This window comes from Silurus meridionalis, chromosome 8 (assembly GCF_014805685.1).
Source record: "Silurus meridionalis isolate SWU-2019-XX chromosome 8, ASM1480568v1, whole genome shotgun sequence".
NCBI lineage: Eukaryota > Metazoa > Chordata > Actinopteri > Siluriformes > Siluridae > Silurus > Silurus meridionalis.
This window is the reverse complement of record NC_060891.1, coordinates 24,896,879-24,916,728: the sequence shown is the minus strand read 5'-3', so window position 1 is coordinate 24,916,728 and position 19,850 is coordinate 24,896,879. Positions and strand designations below refer to the sequence as shown.

The window sequence follows — 19,850 nt, the reverse complement described above, 5'->3', positions numbered from 1 at the left end:
AAAGAAAAAAAACCTACTTGGGAAATTATACAGAATCTACACTACATGTCCAAAATATTAGGACACCAGACTTTTAAAGCCATATGTCATTTTCCCAAAATGTTTCCACAATGTTGGAGGAACAGAACTGTACATGAAGTCTTCGAATGCAGTAGCATGAAATGTTCCCTTCACGTGAACTAGGAGACCCAAACCTGTCTTTTATAAAATCTTTTATAATATATATATATATATATATATATATCTATCTATCTCAAAAAGCCAAAAAACCCATATCATTTTCTGTTGAGCCGTAATAAAAACAAAAACGCTTTCCGTTGCTTCCTGACCACGACTCTCCTTTCCTCGTTGTTTTCCCTCCAAATCTCTCCATTTATTTCTTTATTTGCCAGGTTTATCTGAGGGCTGAGCTGAAGAGACAAGATAACCAGTTTAAAATCGATCACAGGAGCGTGTACGCCCCGCTTACTTGTCCGGGTGTTGATGAGAAACCGCACCGACACACCGAGACAAAAGAGCAGCGCGCTTTCTCGTACTTCACCTACACAAAGCACAGAGTGTGGCGAGGAAAACTCAAATGAAAATTCAGGCGGTACAGGAAGCTTCAATCATCTACACACACACAGTCCAGTAAACAACCTTCACAACCAAACACACACACGCTCAGGTTCACTGGATGCATGTTGTAGGGCAGTGCAGGGCAGAAAACTGCTCTCGTGCTCCCTCAGCGTGCTGGACTTAATCTAATCATCTGGTACATGTCAAAGAGATTAGTGTTCAAGTATAGGGTAGGTGTCCCCCTGGGGCCCGCACGCAAGCACACACACACAAAAAGGGACATACCCACAGACATTACATGAACCAAAAGACACACCAAACAATATAGGCTGTTTTAGTCCTTCAGAAAGAAGAGATAAAAATCTAGCAAAATAGAAATGAAACAAAAGGACCCTAACCACACACACACACACACACCTACACACACACACACACACACACACACACACACACCCACACACCCACACACCCACACACACACACACACACACACACACACACACACACACCCACACACACCCACACACCTAAGGGGTCTTTTATTTGGCATGCAAATAGAAAATAAGAGAATCAACAAAAAATTAAAAAAAAATTGTCGATTGATTTCCATCTCGGCTTGAAGATGCAATAATTAACACAGTTTTCTGGGAACCCTGGATTCTGGGAACCCCAGTTCCTAAATGTTAAAAATATAGATCAAATAAATATAATAATATAATATATGATTTAATTCAATTCCAATTTATTTGTATAGCACTTATAACAATGGACATTGCCCCAACGAAGCTTTATTAAAAAGGTTATAAAATATGAATTTATAATTTTTGTACCTATAATTTTGTCGCTTGCAATTTTATCACTAATGATTGAGGCGCTGGTGACTGTGGCAAGAAAAAACTCTGAGATGGTATGAGGAAGAGACCTTGAGAGGAACCAGATTCAAAGGGGAACCCATCCTCATCTGAGTGTCCATTCACTACAGTTCCATCATTTTTATGGTGTTCAGCAATTCAACTTAACTCTTCAACAAAAGTGAGGACCTGAGCTATTGTAGCACACTGTTGATATGAATAACAATTCAAATCCATCCTCAAAGTTCTTGAGTTGTTCGATAATTTTATAATATAATATATAACATAATATAATTTAAAATATTTTCATTCATATTCTCACTGTGCAATTTTTGTTTTTATAAAAAATAATACATTTCTTATTTAACTTCTTTATTCACTTATCTTTGTGCACTGGAAGCTTCTGCTCCAAAAAATAATCCTTGTAAGTACAACCCTCTCTTTTGGTTTCTGATAATATATAACTAACCTACCAAAGAAGATGGACAAAATGAAAAGTCAGCCTGCCGCCGCATTTTTTCCGGTATTACTGCATGTGTGCAAGACCGAGGAATATGTCCTTATTATTTTCTGATGCTCATTTCTAAGTTTCTTTGACTAACCCGTAACGCTACAACGGCTTGTATCTAAACAGTAGCCTACCAAGAAAGTCATTGTTCACTGTCTTCCTCCTTCCTTTCACAACTATTTCTCTCAGGAGTTTATCTTTTGGCATCGTCGTGCGTTTAAAAAAAAAATAATAATAATTTTCTCCCGATGCCGTGCAGCTCAGAACACAGGTGAGGTGCGTTTTTTTCGTTTTCGTTCGGAAATTACATTGGTCTAATATTATGGGGTTCAGTTTTTTGGCTTGAAGTTTGTGAAACCGGGAAAAACCCAGGAAAAATCCATAAATTAGCCGCTTCGTTGTTTAAGCCGCGGTGTTCAAAACGTGGGAAAAAAGTAGCGGCTTATAGTCCGAAAAATACGGTATAAATGTTTGAGATATATATTAGATATACACACACACACACACACACACACACACACACACACACACACACACACACACACCCACACCACAATATCTATTATATATAATAAAAACCGTCCGTGTGGAAACATGGCAAAAGTTCTGTTTCGTATTTTATGCTCTATTTGAGTTCGGTTTCACTACTAATAAACATACATTTGCATAAGCATCCATATTTGTCCATACCCAAGTTAATCAAAGTATTAAATACCTTGAAAAGTGTTAAATTATGGAACATTAGAACAGATAAAAATGTGCAATTTAGTTGCAATTAATCACTAAAATCAATAAAAACTCTTCACATTCATGCGATTAATCACAATTATATTTTTAAAATGATTGACAGCCCTAATATACATATATTATATTAGACATAAGAAAAAAAATAACAATAAATAAATCCCCTAACAAGTTTATTAAAAACAAACAAAACAAAAACAATAAATAAATAAAAAAACACGAAGTATGCTGTTTACATGACTGCACAAACAGCCTATAATTATTAAGTAATTATAATAATGATTATTATCATTTGAATAATCAGACTATTAGTGTGCATGTAAACTCACTCCATGTAACAGCTACAACACTGTAAATTAGTGACTGGAAAGAGAGATACTCCGGCTTCATCCTCTACAGTAAGTGAATAAACCTTGATGCTAGCCATGAACAGGAAGTGCAACTTTGTGCGAGCAGGAAGTGGATTAATCTGCGTCATTTCAGGTGCCTGGTCCAAGTCAGACGTGCCACACTGACTGATGTCATCGCTGCCCTTTCCTTTTGGTGCTTAATTGAATCACAAGCTCTTCTCTACTATCTCGTACTGCGCTCTACTCAAACCCAGAAGCTTTTACATACAGCTTTCACCTGCGAGCGTGTATTCGCCCACACACATACACGCTTTTTTATTAATTTATTCTTTTTATAAAGATTTTTTTTTTTTAAGAAAAGGGATGCTGAATGGACCCAAGTCGCCTATTAATAAATTAATTTGATGTTTTTTTCCAGAAAAACAAATAAATAAAAATAAAGCCTGTGATTAGATTTTTCTCAAACGTCTATTCACCAGTAGCCGCAGATAAAGAAGAGCTCGAAAACCAATTCAAAGGCAGGAACACGGGTCTCACTGCCCACGATTTGAATTTTTATGTTGGTGCTCCTCTTTGTGACAGGAAAGAACTCTTTTCAGGGAGCGTCGCTCAAAAGCCGGGTCGTTATGGAGACCAAAAAAAAAAAAAAGAAACCCATCACATCACCCCCTTCTCATTTATGTTCGGAGGTTGGAGAGCTCCTTTAGCCGCCGGTCCCTTTTTTAGAGGCCGCATTGTTCCTTGTGTTCATCTGCATATGGTAGCTGGAGCAAACAGGGGGATGAGCTGGATGGGGGGGGGCTTGGGGGGCAGAGAGGTGTAGGTGGAATATTAGAGCTCCTGCTATCAGCACTCCTAAGCACTTCACAAAAGGACAGGAGAAGGACACTCCATTTCCTTATCGCAGTGACATTTTGTTTCTGTTTCGGGGCGTCTTAAGCTCCCTCTTGCCGGTACTTAAAATCAGGGTTGTACCTGAGAGAGAGAGAGAGAAATCTCGGTTGCTTTCTACAACCGGAGTCTAATCGACAGGTGGCATTTCTCTTCAAAAAATGATTGCCAACACCGAAACATTTAGAAAACCCTTGAAAGAGCTGGACGGGTAAGAACGTTGCTCCGGAATCACGAAGAAGATAAGAGTATAGCGTTACAGTACAGTGAAAATGTCCCAGAGATTACTGTATAACTCAAGAGGACACAGGAATAAAAAAAATCGTGATAACCAAGTGGTCCGAGAGAAAATTGACACTTCAATCCAATGTTCAAGAAAAAAAAAATTAAAAGAACTCAGAAAAACCCGGGGGCAACTGGAAATTCCCAGTTGGAGTCTCAGGCAACATGTAATTTCCCATCGTAATTGTGGAAAGAAAGAAGAAAAGATGCTAAATGCTTGTCACATGGACTTTACAGCTCAATTCTTTCTTCTTTTATCCTAGGAATGTTAGGAAGCTGGGGTCAGAGCACAGGGTCAGCCATGATACAGCACTTCAGGGTTACTGATCTTAACGTTGGGGGTTCAAATCCCGGTATCACCAAGCTGCCAATCTTGGGGCTGACCCTGCACTCTGACCTCAGTAATGTATATGTACGGAGCATAAAGCACCTTTATTTTCATCCATCCTTGATTATCTTTCCTTCCAACCTTCCTTTCTTTCTCCAATTCCTTCCCATCCAGGCAGCTTACAGAACACTAACGAATAACTGGTTTCCTCACGCCACCAGTCACATCCAAACAAACCATGAACCCGGAGGCCAAGATGCTCTTGAGATGAGTGAAGAAATGTTTCACCTTGCCTTTTAAAATGACCTGGACCTTCTTAAATGGCAGAGCTCCAGGCATACACTTTTATATCTTCTTTTCCCTGAGTACAGTCAAGTGGCTTTATTGTCATTTCATTTCAACCATATACACTTGGTGTCGTACATGATGACCCAAAACAACATTCCTCCAGGACTTACATGCTATAAAAGACAACATAGAAGAACATAGCTGAGATAACCCTAACCCTACGCAGATCTACAGTGGATGGCCAACCAGGACCCAATGCTCACATGCAATAATGTTTACCTCTTAACCCTCAGGCTTTAAACCCAGAGGTGTCTGAACCTTTCCACAAAATGTGGGTGCAGGTTCTCTTTTTTGCTGAAAAGATTGGCCACCCCTCCTTTACACTATAGATAGAATAAGATATATCAGGCACTGGACTGACCCATCTCTCACTAAATACTCAGGATTTCAATGTCAAATTGGTTTCTGGTTGTATTACTGGAGTACAACACATATCCCTCTCCATAGACAAACGAGTTTCCACGCTATGCCATAAAGGTTTACCATCGTACAACCATACAATCACGGTCCAGCCATCACGGTGCCCATCCTGCCCAACACACCTCAATCAATCAGAGCTCCAGCTGCTTCCGGCCTCCCCTTTTCCCATCCTTCTTTCTATTCCAGAAGCAGATCTGAGACCCCCCTGCCCATGCTCTCCCAAAAAGCAATAAAGTGCATAAAAATGAGATTTACTCTGAGCACACTTCAGTCTGGATCAAACAATAAGAGGGCAGAGAGAGACCAGCTGCCTGTCGAAGAAATCGGCCATAAACAGCAATCAGCTAAAAATACAGCTCGCTCCTCACGTGCCCCTGAAACTCAGTTATACCACTTTCATCGCCTCACACAGCTGCTTGGAACAAAGGTTTGTGACAGTAACTGTAGGAATAACTTAAGTGTACCAATTTATAGCAAGTACTTCTTAGTGTACTGGTCTGGGTGTGTACTGGGAGGTTAAAAAATTTTTAATAAATAAATGAATGCCGTAAGACGTCAGAAATCACTCTGGTTTTAATTTCTGTTCGATTAGGGTGTAAATAAAATAAATCTAATTAACGCAATACACTTTGTTTATTATATTGATTATAGAATAAATAATTCGACTTAATTGATTAAAAAAAATTTAATAAATGGAAAAATTCAATTAAAAATTCCTGACACCATTTGGGTAATACAGAGGTGTGTGTGTGTATTTTTTTTTTTACATTTAACATTAAATTCTTTAAAGCTATGTTCTACTTAACTTGTTCTATTTATTTCAGCAACCTTGTCTGCATTCAAGAAACACACAAGATTGTTTATACGTTAAATTAATTTGTTTATAAATAAGTTAATTCAATCAATGCTTCATTCATTCACTTTTCTGTCAGGAATTTCTCCTTGAATTTCCCTCTTGAAGCTGGACATAACGCAAAAACAAAAATCCATATCGCTTGACTGTCTTAAAAAACATCGCTAACAAAAGGAAGTAGCTGCGATTTGATGCATGTGCGAAAATTTTTTTTCTGCGGCCACTTTCTTTCGCCACCGACGTTTTCACGACAGTCGAGCGATATGGATTCTTTTGCGTTCAAATTGTGCTTCCAGTACAGATCCAGTAGATCCAGTACAGATCCAGTAGCAACAGTAAAACAAAGCGTAAAGAGTAAACAAACTTGTGGTCCGCCACTAAACATGTTTGTGAGGGAACACAGGTTTTAACTATGTTCCGGACGTAAAAACTAAAAATATTTTTTAAATATTCCACTTTTAAATGCAAGTGGAATCGTTCTCACTTTGAACTAATTTGAAATTTTGCAGTTACATAAATATACAAATGTCTGTACAAGCACGAGTCCAGTCATGAGTCAGTCTGCAGTGTTTCATTGTGTCAAGTGGCTTTATTGTAATTATATTGCATTTTAAGGAAAAAATAAGGTCGTTTTGAATCTAATGGCTGCAACAGGCCTCAAAAAAATGTTCACCACTGCGGAGCATCGTCCGTACACGTCTAAAAGGAATGCTGTCCCATGTGTGTCTGATGCAAAATTCTAGCAGCTTAACAGTTCTGGGATTCCTTTGTTGTGTTTTTCATTTTATGACGTGCAAAATTCAGTTCAGCACTCGGCTGCCCGCATCAGATTTAAAACGCTGATGCTAGCCTACAAAGCTAAAGAAACGGACCAGCTCTACCTCATAGCACTTCTCACCCCACCTCTATCCTCTCACACTGCTCGACTGGTCCCACCATCGTTCAGGCTACAAAAACGACATGCTTTCACTTGATGTCTGAACAGCCAAGTCTCTAGCAGTCTTCAAACCCCGTCTAAAAACTACCACTTCCAGAGGTCCTTGGATTAGCGATTCCTTCTGTGTAGAAGTCCAACATCTTATCCAATGAGCTACCACTTCCCTGTTTGAGCAGGGGATTTGAATTTTTACTCAAGCACAGTAATGGCGTACATCATCCACCATCTCACAAGAGCATGTGAGCCGGTCTTTGGGAATCTTCACATGGTATACTGTTTTGAGCTTTAAACCCCTATAAAACACTAAAAAAATCAGTTGTTTAGTGACTTATAATTTAGCCGATAAGACTTAAGGACACAACAATGGCACCTTGGTGGTGCTGGGATTTGAACTTATGACCTTCTGTTCAGAGTCATATGCCTTAATCACTTCTGTTTACCTTTTCCAAGAATGCAAATTATTTTGTGCATTATTATGTGTCCAGGAGAGGAAAAAAATAAATAAAAACAGAGCCCAGAATCAGTATTGTGTGTGTGTGTGTGTGTGTGTGTGTGTGTGTGTGTGTGTGTGTGTGTGTGGTAGTGTTATATGTACGGCTGTGTTTCCGGACCTTGATTCAGTTGGTGTGCGCGTTACGTCAGGAGCGATGTTAACAGAACTGGACGTTTCAGATGAATGGATCCATCTTTAGCCACTCAGACGTACATACAAAGCTCACTCATGCTGACATTCACCCAGTAAGTAGGCCTGGCTGCAGTTTCAGCTCCTCCACACTGTAACCCAAGCACAGCATCAGTCACATGTAGTACTGATCTAATAAGCTGAAGGCATCAGGAATGATTGAGAAATGCTTTTTCGAGGAAGCAGGAGACTCTTTTTGTGCAACATAAAATACATTGTAAAAATAGTACTATTTAAATATTATTCCAACACACACACACACACACACACACACACACACACACATCCCAAGGGTACAATCAATACCAGTTAAACAACTCCCCCTTAATGACCATAAATATTTACTCGTCACGCTTTTGTTTTTTTTTTGTCTTGAGATGTCGTCACATGTTGCCATTGTGTGCTGTTGCTGAAGGACAAACAAGCTGTAACTCGGGGAATGCCAGTAATACAGTCATCACGTGTCCCATCATGCACCTAACCAGCTGTTGTATCAGCGATAAAAGAGATGGGGAAAAGGGAATCAATACCCTCAGAACACACACACACACACACACACACACACCGTGGCAGATAAATAGCCCCAGAGCTGAGTGTTAAAACAATTAGACCTCCGACAAGACAAACACATGCTAGCTCAAATACCATGTTCACAACAAACATTTGGATTTCAGGCCAACCATTTCTTTTATACACACATGCGCATGATTAAAAAAAAAATTAATAAATAAATAAAGTGTGTGCCCGCACACACGCAACTGTCCAACATTAAAGGTGAAAAGATCACCACCACAGAGGCGGATTCCCACATCACAGTCACGAACATCTCTTCTCAGAAAGTCCATATTTCTCTCTCACACACACACACACACACACACACACACACACACACACACACACAGAGAGAGAGAGAGAGAGAGAGAGAGAGAGAGAGAGAGAGATCTCTTGCAGGATGTTTCCGTGGTCATGATTTGATTTTTAATAAAAAAATAACTCAAAAAATTCACTACTTTAAATCGATAATAAAATATTTTTTCAAGCATTTTTATGTAATTTATTAGCACAAACTAGTTTCGTGGTGGTCTAGTGGTTAGGATGCGGCGCTCTCACCGCTGCGGCCCGGGTTTAATCCCCGGTCAGGGAACCGAACCCAGCCATTAGGGTTGCACAAGCCAGTGCACTCTCAGTGCTGGTCCCAAGCCCGGATAAATGGGGAGGGTTGCGTTAGAAAGGGCATCCAGCGTAAAAACGTGCAAAATCAAACATGGGGATCATGAATACGGATGATCTGCTGTGGCGAACTCTAATAGGAGAAGCCGAAAGAAAGTTTTATTAGCACAAATTAAAAATTGTCTGATTTTTCGCAAGTTGCTCTTAATCCGGAAAAGTCGCCAACTATCGAGGTCGCGAGTGTCGAGGTTTCGCTGTATATCATCATTATTTTTTTATATACAAATATTACTAGGGATGTGCAAAAAGATGAAATAAAACCAGACATTCTTTTCCTGTTGTGTCTGCAGGAAGTTACAGCTCTACCTCTGCCATGTTAATCACTATTCTATGTGACTCTCAGGACAGTAGCGTCACGATACGTCATATATTCACGTAGCGACGGCGGTGCTGAGAGAACGCGCTCGAGAAACTGTTCAGCGAGGAGAAATCGATCTACATAATCAAATATGGTCACTAATGCTAATTTAATAATAATAATTTAATAATAATACATTTAAAGTTGGACTTTTATGCCGATGCACCGATGCGAATCACTGAATCTGAATCTTACCATACCTAGTGTGTGTCTGTGTGTATCTGCAGTTACACGCCTAAAGAGTGTCCACTTTCCCCGGATGAAAGACTTGCATCCAGGATTAATAACTGAAGTAACCATTTGAGAAAACCAATGTCTCACACACACACACACACACACACACACACACACTGTAGAGCCAATCAGACTAATGGCAGTTGTAAAAAGAGGGCATCAGTCACTCATTAGAGCAGCTGTGTAAATACACTGTGTGTGTGTGTGTGTGTGTGTGTGTGTGTGTGTGTGTGTCAGTAATACACGCCATCAATGCTGTAGTAGCAAGACCTAATTTTAAGACTGCTGAATTACAGAGCCTGAAAAAGAATACGTGCGCATGCGTGTTCAGCAGTGTTTGTGTTGCTAATAGTACATTGTAATGAAAAGAGGTGTGGTGTGTTTGTGTGTGTGTGCATGAGTTCAAATCCCAGCCACGCCAAGCTGCCAGTTTTGGGCCCCTGAGCAAGGCCCTTAACCCCATAGCTCCTCAGTCATATACACGAGAAGTCGCTCTGGATAAGTGCGTCTGCCGAAAGCTATAACTGTAAACTTAAAAGTGAAAAAGATCAAAAGCCACTGATCACTGATGAGATGAAAACATGGAAACATTAACCAGGTGAAGAGAAAGAATCGTCTGTATGAGGACGAGCAAAAGACTCAAATCCCAGCGATGCGGTCTTTACATGTTAGTGTACGTGTAGACTGAAAAACAGGAGACAGGGCGGAGCAAACAAAAATAAAAGAAATGAGAAAATGGAGAGAAAGTAAGAAAAACATGACAAAACAAGGTAAAATGTTGAGAAAGAGGGGGCTAATTTTTACTTGTTGGGGGAGGGGTCGAACAAGGAAACGGCGGAAATGAAATGAAAGAGTGAAACTTTAAAGAAAGAGACAAAGCAAAACAAAAAAAAACAGGAAGAAAACGAGCGCATGATATAGACAGCATGAAGTGAGAGTAACAGAGATGAGAGAGAACATGAAAGAGAGAAAGAAAAAAAAGCATAAAAATGAGAGAAAGAGGAAAGAGTGCAGAAGACAAAAGAGCGTGAATGAAAGAAAGAGAGGAAGAGATAGATGGGACAGGAGAGGGACAAAAAGAAAAAGAGATGGAGGAAGAGAAAGAGAGAGATAAGACAGTTAAGGGTGAAAGAGCGAGAGAGAGTGAGCAAAGAGAGATGGAAAAGAAGAAGGTCAGACAGATGAGATAGGAAAAGAGAAAGACAGACATGAGAGTGACAGTGAGAGAGAGAGAGAGAGAGAGAGAGCGAGCGAGCGAGCATAAACAACAGAGTGCACATGAAATGAGAGAATGGGAGAGCGAGAGAAAGAGAATAGAAAAAAAAAAAAAGAGATAGAAAGAGAATGACCTTTTCCAGATGGTGCAGGTTGTAATCCTGTGTTTGAGGCCCTGCTGAGGACTCTGATTCCCCTACACTGTAAGAGTGTGATAAAACACACACACACACACACACACACACACACACACACACACACACACTGTGTATTTGTACATATTATATCTTTCACACACCTGGAAAATAAATATTTCACCTGCACTTGAATGTACATGCCATACCATGAGTTTACACCAGCCGACTCCATGATGACATGCAGCTCTACGCTGATCACACACACACACACACACACACACACACACACACATATATACACGTAAACCAAGTCATCTGGCTGACTCATTGTCCAGGTTATTACATGCACCGAAACACACATTGATGATCTGCAATATGCACAAATCCCATTGTGATGGCTTTAATTAAACACTGAGAAGCTCAGTGTGTGTGTGTGTGTGTGTGTGTGTGTGTGTGTGTGTGTGTGAGCTCGATTGGCCATCACCAGTCTAACCTGAACATTCCCGTTCAATACAAAGATAAGTCATCTGATCCAGGTAGCTTATTGCTCAACATGACACCAGACGTGTCTCTCACACACACACACACACACACACACACACACACACACACACACACACACACACACACGATGACACAATGGCTGGCGTTCAACCTTTGAGTGGTGATGCCCCCTGCTGGACACAAAAGGCTCAACATGAACCCAAGTATCCTTAAAGCTACCGTTCTTATTAGAAATGTGCATCTCCATAACTGAGGCAGATGTGATTCGCATCTCGATACGATACTTTAAAAGATACATATGAAGCAGCTACAGATGCGATTCACCCCAATTACGTTGCCCGCGATCCCATTCCCATTCAATACAATATGATTCAATGCAATTCGATGTAATGTAATAAAAATATATGATGCTCTGCAGTTCAATATGGTACTGATAGTTCATTTTTATTTCTTTGGTAGACAGACAGCAAATCATAAGTTTACTGAAAGTGCCTTCTAACACATGGCCCCTTTCACAAACAGGCCTTTTTAGTGGCGAAAAAAAAAAAAGGAAAGAAAAAGATGATATAAAACCAGACAAACTTTTCCTGTTGTATCTGCAGGAAGATGCAGCTCTACCTCTGCCATGTTAATCTGTATTCTATGTAACTCTCGGGACACACCTCAGTCTCCATAATCTCATCGCCGCTTTTAGAAAAACAGCTAAGCGGAGCTAAAGAGTCACAAGAACGTCTCGTGTAGCGATCGCCTGCGAGCTTTATAGTCGTAACAAAAAATATAATAAATAAACTACGGCTCACAATCAGACCCTGACGTACATACCTAATCCAGAATCGGATTTTCAGTCTGTAATTGAACAAGAACAACAGCAGCAACAATAACAACAGCAGGACGAAATCCTCCTTCCATCACATCCAAATACACAGTTCTGTGGAGACGTTCTTGGCGAGCGAGTCCTGTGTAGTGTAGTGAGACTAACCCTAACCCTCCCGCTGTAACCGAGTGAAGCATGGTGATGGGTGCGTGTGCTTTAGATCTCGCTTTTCCGGGAGAAGTGCCCATATAAGGAATTAAACCCTTGACATCATGAAGATTCTTACTCGAAATAAAAACTTTCAGAAACGTATACAAACCCAGAAGGAAAACATGTAAATGTAACATTCATTTCTGCAAGGTTAAGGGCCTCGCTCAAGCACCAGTAGGAGCTTGGTGGTGCTGGGGCTTAAACTTCTCACCTTCTGTTAGTAACCCAGAGCCTTAACCATTGAGCAACAAAAGCAGGGCAAAAACAAGTGTCTGATTAATGATTAATGAATATTTACTTTCCAAGTTTGGCTTATTCAGAAACAGTTAAATAAGCAGGAAAAAAAAAAAACAAATAAACAGACCCATCAAAAATGACATTTAAATTATTAATGGGGAGAGAGAGAGAGAGAGAGAGAGAGAGAGAGAGAGAGAGAAAATGGGAAGACAGAGAGAGATTAAGTGAATGCAACTTCCTCTTAATTGCAGTAATTAGTAAATGTTTTCCGTTTTCCATCGAGCTAAAAATGTCAGTGAGAGGAAACGCTATAAAACATCACATTATTGACTTGGTTCAGTTTATTTCTATAGAAATTTTCACAAAAGGCTTTGTTTGAAAGCAGCTTTACAGAACTTAACAATTGGTGTTTGACAGCGAGCGGACGAGTCGTACTTTTTAATCCAATGAACAGTGAAGCAAAACTTTAACATAACCTGAATCTATAAATCACCTTTATTTATGTACAGAGGTAGACCGATCTAACCTAGTCAAATAGGCAGACATACATACATATAGACAAATAGCTAGATAGACTGACATAAAACAGATAGACAGACAGACAGACGTGCAGGCAGTCAAATAGACAGGCATATATACATACAGACAGACAGACAGACAGGCAGGCAGTCAAATAGACAGACATACAGTACAGACCAAAAGTTTGGACACACCTTGTGGCTACTTTGAAGAACCTAGAATATGACATTTTTCAGTTGTTTCACACTTTTTTGTTATGTATATAATTCCATATATAATTCCACATGTGTTAATTCATAGTTTTGATGCCTTCAGTGTGAATCTACAATTTTCATAGTCATGAAAATAAAGAAAACTCTTTGAATGAAAAGGTGTGTCCAAACTTTTGGTCTGTACTGTATATACAGACATGTTGACAGACAAATAGATAGACTGACAGAAAACAGATAGATGAAATATATAAATAGAAAGAGAGGCAAGCAGACAGACAGACAGTCAAATAGACAGACATACATACTGACATGTTGACAGACATACATACATACACTTTGACAGACAAATAGATAGATAGACTGACAGAAAACAGATAGATAAACAGAAAGAGAGGCAAGCAGACAGACAGACAAATAGAGACATACATACATACAGACAAATAGCTAGATAGACTGACAGAAAACGTGCAGGCAGTCAAATAGACAGGCATATATACATAGACAGACAGACACGTTGACAGACAGACCGGCAGGCAGTCAAAAAGACAGACATAGACACTTTGACAGTCAGATAGATAGACTGACAGAAAACAGATAGATAAACAGAAAGAGAGGCAAGCAGACAGACAGACAGTTAAATAGACAGACAGACATACAGACAGACTGATAGAAAACAGATAGATAAACAGAAAGAGAGGCAAGCAGACAGACAGACAGTTAAATAGACAGACAGACATACAGACAGACTGATAGAAAACAGATAGATAAACAGTAAGATAGGCAAGCAGACAGACAGACAGACAAATAGACAGACATACATACAGACAGACAAAGATAGACAGACTAACAGAAAACAGACAAATAGATCAACAGAAAGCGAGGCAGACAGACAGACAGACAATCACTTTATTTATCTAAGAAGAAAATAAAAGTATTACAGCAGCACAAACTTTTACTAAATAAAATTTACAGTACAGATAAAAGCGTCTGAATATTCTCAGTCATTCAGGTGCAGTTATCTGGAAGTTAAATGATGTCGTTTTGATCTAAACAGATACAAGTCCAGGCTGATGTGACTTGCAGATAACCTGCAGCTGGATGACTGTCTTTCAGTAGACTTTTTTACTCTCTGTGCTGGAAGTGGTAGCTCAGTACAGACATCGGACTTCTAATCAATTCCCATCACACCATCAAGTTGCACCTCCTGAGTCCTACAGAAAGGCCCTTCAACATTTACTGCTTAGTTGTGAACACGTGGCTCTGGTTAAAGGAGTCTGCAATAAATAAATATATCCACCCACTAACAGGTGCCATGATGAAGAGAAAATCATTGTTATTCGCTTCACTGCTCATAATGTTATAATGTGATGTTATACCTGGTCAGTGTAATAAACTAATGTATTGTTATAATACCATATTTGAGTGTTACATCCAACAGACAAAACAGTTGGATTAAAAAGAGACAACAACAAAAAGTGAGATTTTCCAGACTGATAAGTACTATGTGGGCGTGGCCTAACCATTTCCCCGAGCCCACATGATTGACATCCCTTTTGTCCAAGATGCCGAGCCTGCTACGCCTCAACCGCAACTAAATACAGACGGCTGCATAATAGACTGTGCAGGTTTGCTTTCCTTCCATCATTCCATTCTCCCGACACCATGTTGTAAAAATAAATGATCGTTTTTTTTTGACGACAGTAAAACACAAGCTGCACATTGGCTACTCTCAAATACAAGTTTCATTTCTGTCGTTTTGTCCTTTAAGATTATACTAAACTGGTTGCTGAAATGCGAGTACTCACTTTAGGATACTGTATAAACACATTGAACTGATGGATTCTGATAAAATGTCCTAAAGAAGCAAATTCAGCAATAAAATCATGACCCGCTTCACCACGGGGAGGAAAAGTATTTGCCTGGTCCTGTATCCATTCCCGTTCTCCACCAGAGGGCACCATTTGGCTTTTTTCTTTCTATCTTTTCTTTAAATCGACCGTAGTGCGAAAACAGATTACGCATTCCTGAAAATGCTTCCAATCAAAATCCCCATCACCCCAAAAGGATTCATTCCCAATGCTTCATCATTCATCATCAAATCCAGGTCCTTCTTTGGACTAAGCAAGTACAGATGGCCTCCGAGTTACGATGGTTTGACTTTTCCGATCTTACGATGACAATAGCGATTAAAAGAAAAATTGTTCTTGTACAAATGTACATTTCATTTAGTGGAATTAATAACAGAGTATATTACTCCATACTAAGACTTCTGGGTATCTGATACCATGTCCCTGGGGTCATCGCCATCGTAAGTCGGGGACAACCTGTACCAAGAATCAAGAAGAATCAATCCATTTCCGATTGATTTTATTTCCCCACATTCATTCAATTTGATCTATTAAACGTCTTTCCTTAACTCAAGCTTTATTATGGTCATCAAAAAAACAGCTATTTACCTCTTTTTCTATGGAAGAGATGCCCAAACTAGAGCCCGCTGCCCTCTGTTGACCTGTGGTGACCTTTAATTTTGAAGGACCATGCCAAATATATAAAAACAAAAATTTCAAAAAAATAAACAGCATCTTTTACGTCTCTCATTAGAAGCCACTGAAAAGGCGTATTAATGATTCAACATTACACACTTGAGTCATGTTTTCTCATTATTTAGTTTTTAAAAAATTTTACGGAATCATAAATGAGAAGAGCCAGAGATTAATATAATGCTAATATAAAGAAAATTAAAAAAAATTCGAATAAATAAATAAAAACAGAATTCCTTAATCCGTATCCTAATGAACCAGTATCAGGGTTTATTTATTGATGGAAACTGGCACTGGGCTTCTACCAAACTCCGAAACGTAATTCAGGTTTTCTCCTACACATCTAAAAACTACTGTGAAGGAAAGAAAAGGGATCGTGAATGAAACAGGAAGTGAGATAACGTACCCTTTTAATGGAGCTGCGAGTTTTTTCCTTCCATTCATGGCTGCTGATCTCCAGAGTGCAGTGGACGTATGTCTCCCGGTCGTACGAGCCCAAAATAAACAACCTAAAAAGTTGGAAAAAAGTTTTTTTACTCAAATCTGAGTAAATATGCATATGTACACTTACACTTGCAGCATTTGGCAGACGCCCTTATCCAGAGCGACTTACAACTGAGCAGGGAAGGGTTTTAGGGCTTTGCTCAAGGGCCCAGCAGTGGCAGCTTGGTGGTGGTGGGATTTGAACCTGTGATCTTCTGATCCAAAGCCCAATGCCTTAACCACTGAGCTACCACCTCCTTATATCTTAAGTGCATTTAAGAACTGCAATAATGAAAATGGGTGTCCTGGTGGTGTTTACATGTTTGTGGGTTTTAAAACAGCAGTGAAAAATGTTCTAGCATCTTCTACTGGCTTCTGTAAATCCAATGTTGAGCATCTGGCGCCCCCTAGTGTTCTTTTCTTAATGTATTATTGCATACAATACAAACAAAAAGAAACCGACACAGAACAAGACAGACAGAAAAACAGACACAGAACAAGATGGACTGACAGATAGAACAAGACAGACAGATAAAGAACAGATGGACACAGACACAGAGATATAGTAGACGGCAGACAGACAAACATAGAACAGGATAGACAGACATAAAATGAGACAGAGACACACAGAAAGACATAGATAATGTACAGACAAACGTAGAACAAGAGAAAGCAAGAGGCATGATTGAGATGGTTTGGACATGTGCAGAGGAGGGACATGGGGTATATCAGTAGGAGAATGCTGAGGATGGAGCCACCAGGATGGAGGAAAAGAGGAAGACCAAAGAGGAGGTTTATGGATGTGGTGAGGGAAGACATGCAGGTAGTTGGGTTGAAAGAGGCAGATGTAGAGGACAGGGGGGTATGGGGACGGATGATCCGCTGTGGCGCCCTCTAATGGGAGCAGCCGAAAGAAGAAGATTCTTATTACTAAATTACTTGATTCATGTATCTGCTTAAATACAATGAATGTTTTTAATTCTCTGTTTTTAGTAAAGACACACACACACACACACACACACACACACACACACACACAAAATAAGTGCGTATCATATTTGGGTCAGGCTTCTAATAGCCGGACTAACTGCATTATGCACGAGCAGATCTTTTTGAATGGCATGCTATTCTATAACCAGTTACACACACACCAGACTCGTGTGCGTGTGTGTGTGTGTGTGTGTGTGTGTGTGTGTGTCAGCATACAAATTAAATGTTTCTAAAAAGAAAACAAATTACCAGATTTTTTTTAATTGTGTATATTTAATATTGCTCTTTAATAATAATAACAATAATAATAATAATAATAATACAAGTTCTTCATGTCTGATTATTCGATTAATAGGAATAATCGGTAGAAAATAAATAATCTAAATTAATCTATAGCTACAGACAGCAGTAAACATGCTCGGTGCTGCTCCACACTTACCTGCTACATTCAACGAGTTTCACGCGGAGACGTCCCTCCACCAGTCGCTCGTCTTGGACCGAGAAGTCTGGCGTCGGCTCAGGCGTCGGCTGCACTTGGAACGGAAAGAATGGTTTGTACCTGTAAAGCAAAACAGTGACTGTGTTAATTACAAAACAAAATGGAGGACAAAACAGTCACAGGATCATTCGAGGAGAATTACACTATACAGTATGATCAAATCACCAGTATAGCTTCGTTTGCTAAATGTAGCTGATGATTCAGCAATTTTCTATGTTCTAATGCTTAATAAGGTTTGTCCTGGCGAACCGTCTGGAGCATCAATGATCTTCTGAGACGTACTCTGGGGATGAAGTGTACCAAAATACGTGGCAATTGCACAAAATGTGTTGAAGTAGCTAAAAAAGAAATAATAAATCCAAAGCGGTGTAAAAATCTAGGCAGAAATCTGCATCGTTCGGTGCGCTGAACTCAACTGGGCTAAATGACGAGAAAGACAAAGGTGAAGACTACACGGGGCCTGGATCCCTAATAATTAAGAAAAATCCTGATATTACATTAAATCTACAGATAATTATTTCTGAAATTAGGTTGAGGTTCTGCCATTTTGACGCAAAACACATACAAATAATCAGCCTTCATGCTAATCCAGGTGGCGCTATCTCATAATAAAAGTGTGTTTTTCACCTGCTGAACTATTTGTAAAGTTATAAAACTGCTGCAGCCTTTACACTGTATTGTATTTGGTTCAGATTGGTCTTCTCAGGGTTTTCATATCACCACACACACTCAAACCCCGAGCTCCCAAACCCTGAGTTCTCAAACCCCAAGCTCCCAAACCCCGAGCTCCCAAACCCAGAGCTCCCAAACCCAGAGCTCCCAAACCCAGAGCTCCCAAACCCAGAGCTCCCAAACCCAGAGCTCCCAAACCCCGAGTTCTCAAAATCAGTTCTCAGACCCGAGCTCCCAAACCCCAAGCTCCCAAACTCAGTTCTCAGACCCTGAGTTCTCAAACCCCGAGCTCCCAAACTCAGTTCTCAAACCCCGAGCTCCCAAACGTAGTTCTCAAACCCCGAGCTCCCAAACCCCGAGCTCCCAAACCCAGTTCTCAAACCCAGAGCTCCCAAACCCAGTTCTCAAACCCCGAGCTCCCAAACCCAGTTCTCAAACCCAGAGCTCCCAAACCCAGTTCTCAAACCCCGAGCTCCCAAACCCCAAGATCTCAAACCCCAAGATCTCAAACTCAGTTCCCAAACTCAGTTCTCAAACCCCAAGCTCCCAAACTCAGTTCTCAAACCCCGAGCTCCCAAACCCCGAGTTCTCAAACTCAGTTCTCAAACCCAGAGCTCCCAAACTCAGTTCTCAAACCCCGAGTTCTCAAACTCAGTTCTCAAACCCCGAGCTCCCAAACTCAGTTCTCAAACCTCGAGCTCCCAAACTCAGTTCTCAAACCCCGAGTTCTCAAACCCCGAGCTCCCAAACCCCGAGTTCTCAAACCCCGAGCTCCCAAACTCAGTTCTCAAACCCCGAGTTCTCAAACCCCGAGCTCCCAAACCCCGAGTTCTCAAACCCCGAGCTCCCAAACCCAGAGCTCCCAAACCCAGAGCTCCCAAACTCGGTTCTCAAACCCCGAGCTCCCATACTCGGTTCTCAAACCCCGAGTTCTCAAAATCAGTTCTCAGACCCGAGCTCTCAAACCCCAAGCTCCCAAACTCAGTTCTCAGACCCTGAGTTCTCAAACCTTGAGCTCCCAAACTCAGTTCTCAAACCCCGAGCTCTCAAACCCCGAGCTCCCAAACCCCGAGCTCCCAAACCCAGTTCTCAAACCCAGAGCTCCCAAACCCAGTTCTCAAACACCGAGCTCCCAAACCCAGAGCTCCCAAACCCAGTTCTCAAACCCCAAGCTCCCAAACTCAGTTCTCAAACCCCGAGTTCTCAAACTCAGTTCTCAAACCCAGAGCTCCCAAACTCAGTTC

General features: G+C 40.4%; 1 protein-coding gene across 2 annotated transcripts in view; it reads right to left on the bottom strand.

Moving 5' to 3' along the window:
- pdzd8 (PDZ domain containing 8) overlaps positions 1–19,850 on the bottom strand; it is a 59,513-nt gene that overhangs the window by 10,237 nt on the left and 29,426 nt on the right. Inside the window, exons 2-4 of one of the 2 annotated variants that reach the window (XM_046855707.1) lie at positions 17,875–17,994; positions 16,369–16,471; positions 15,879–15,941 (exon numbers count right to left, since the gene is read on the bottom strand). In XM_046855707.1, the coding sequence (XP_046711663.1) occupies positions 15,879–15,941; positions 16,369–16,471; positions 17,875–17,994 (286 nt within the window). The remainder of the gene's footprint in view (positions 1–15,878; positions 15,942–16,368; positions 16,472–17,874; positions 17,995–19,850) is intronic. The other variant, XM_046855708.1, reaches the window with a different exon arrangement.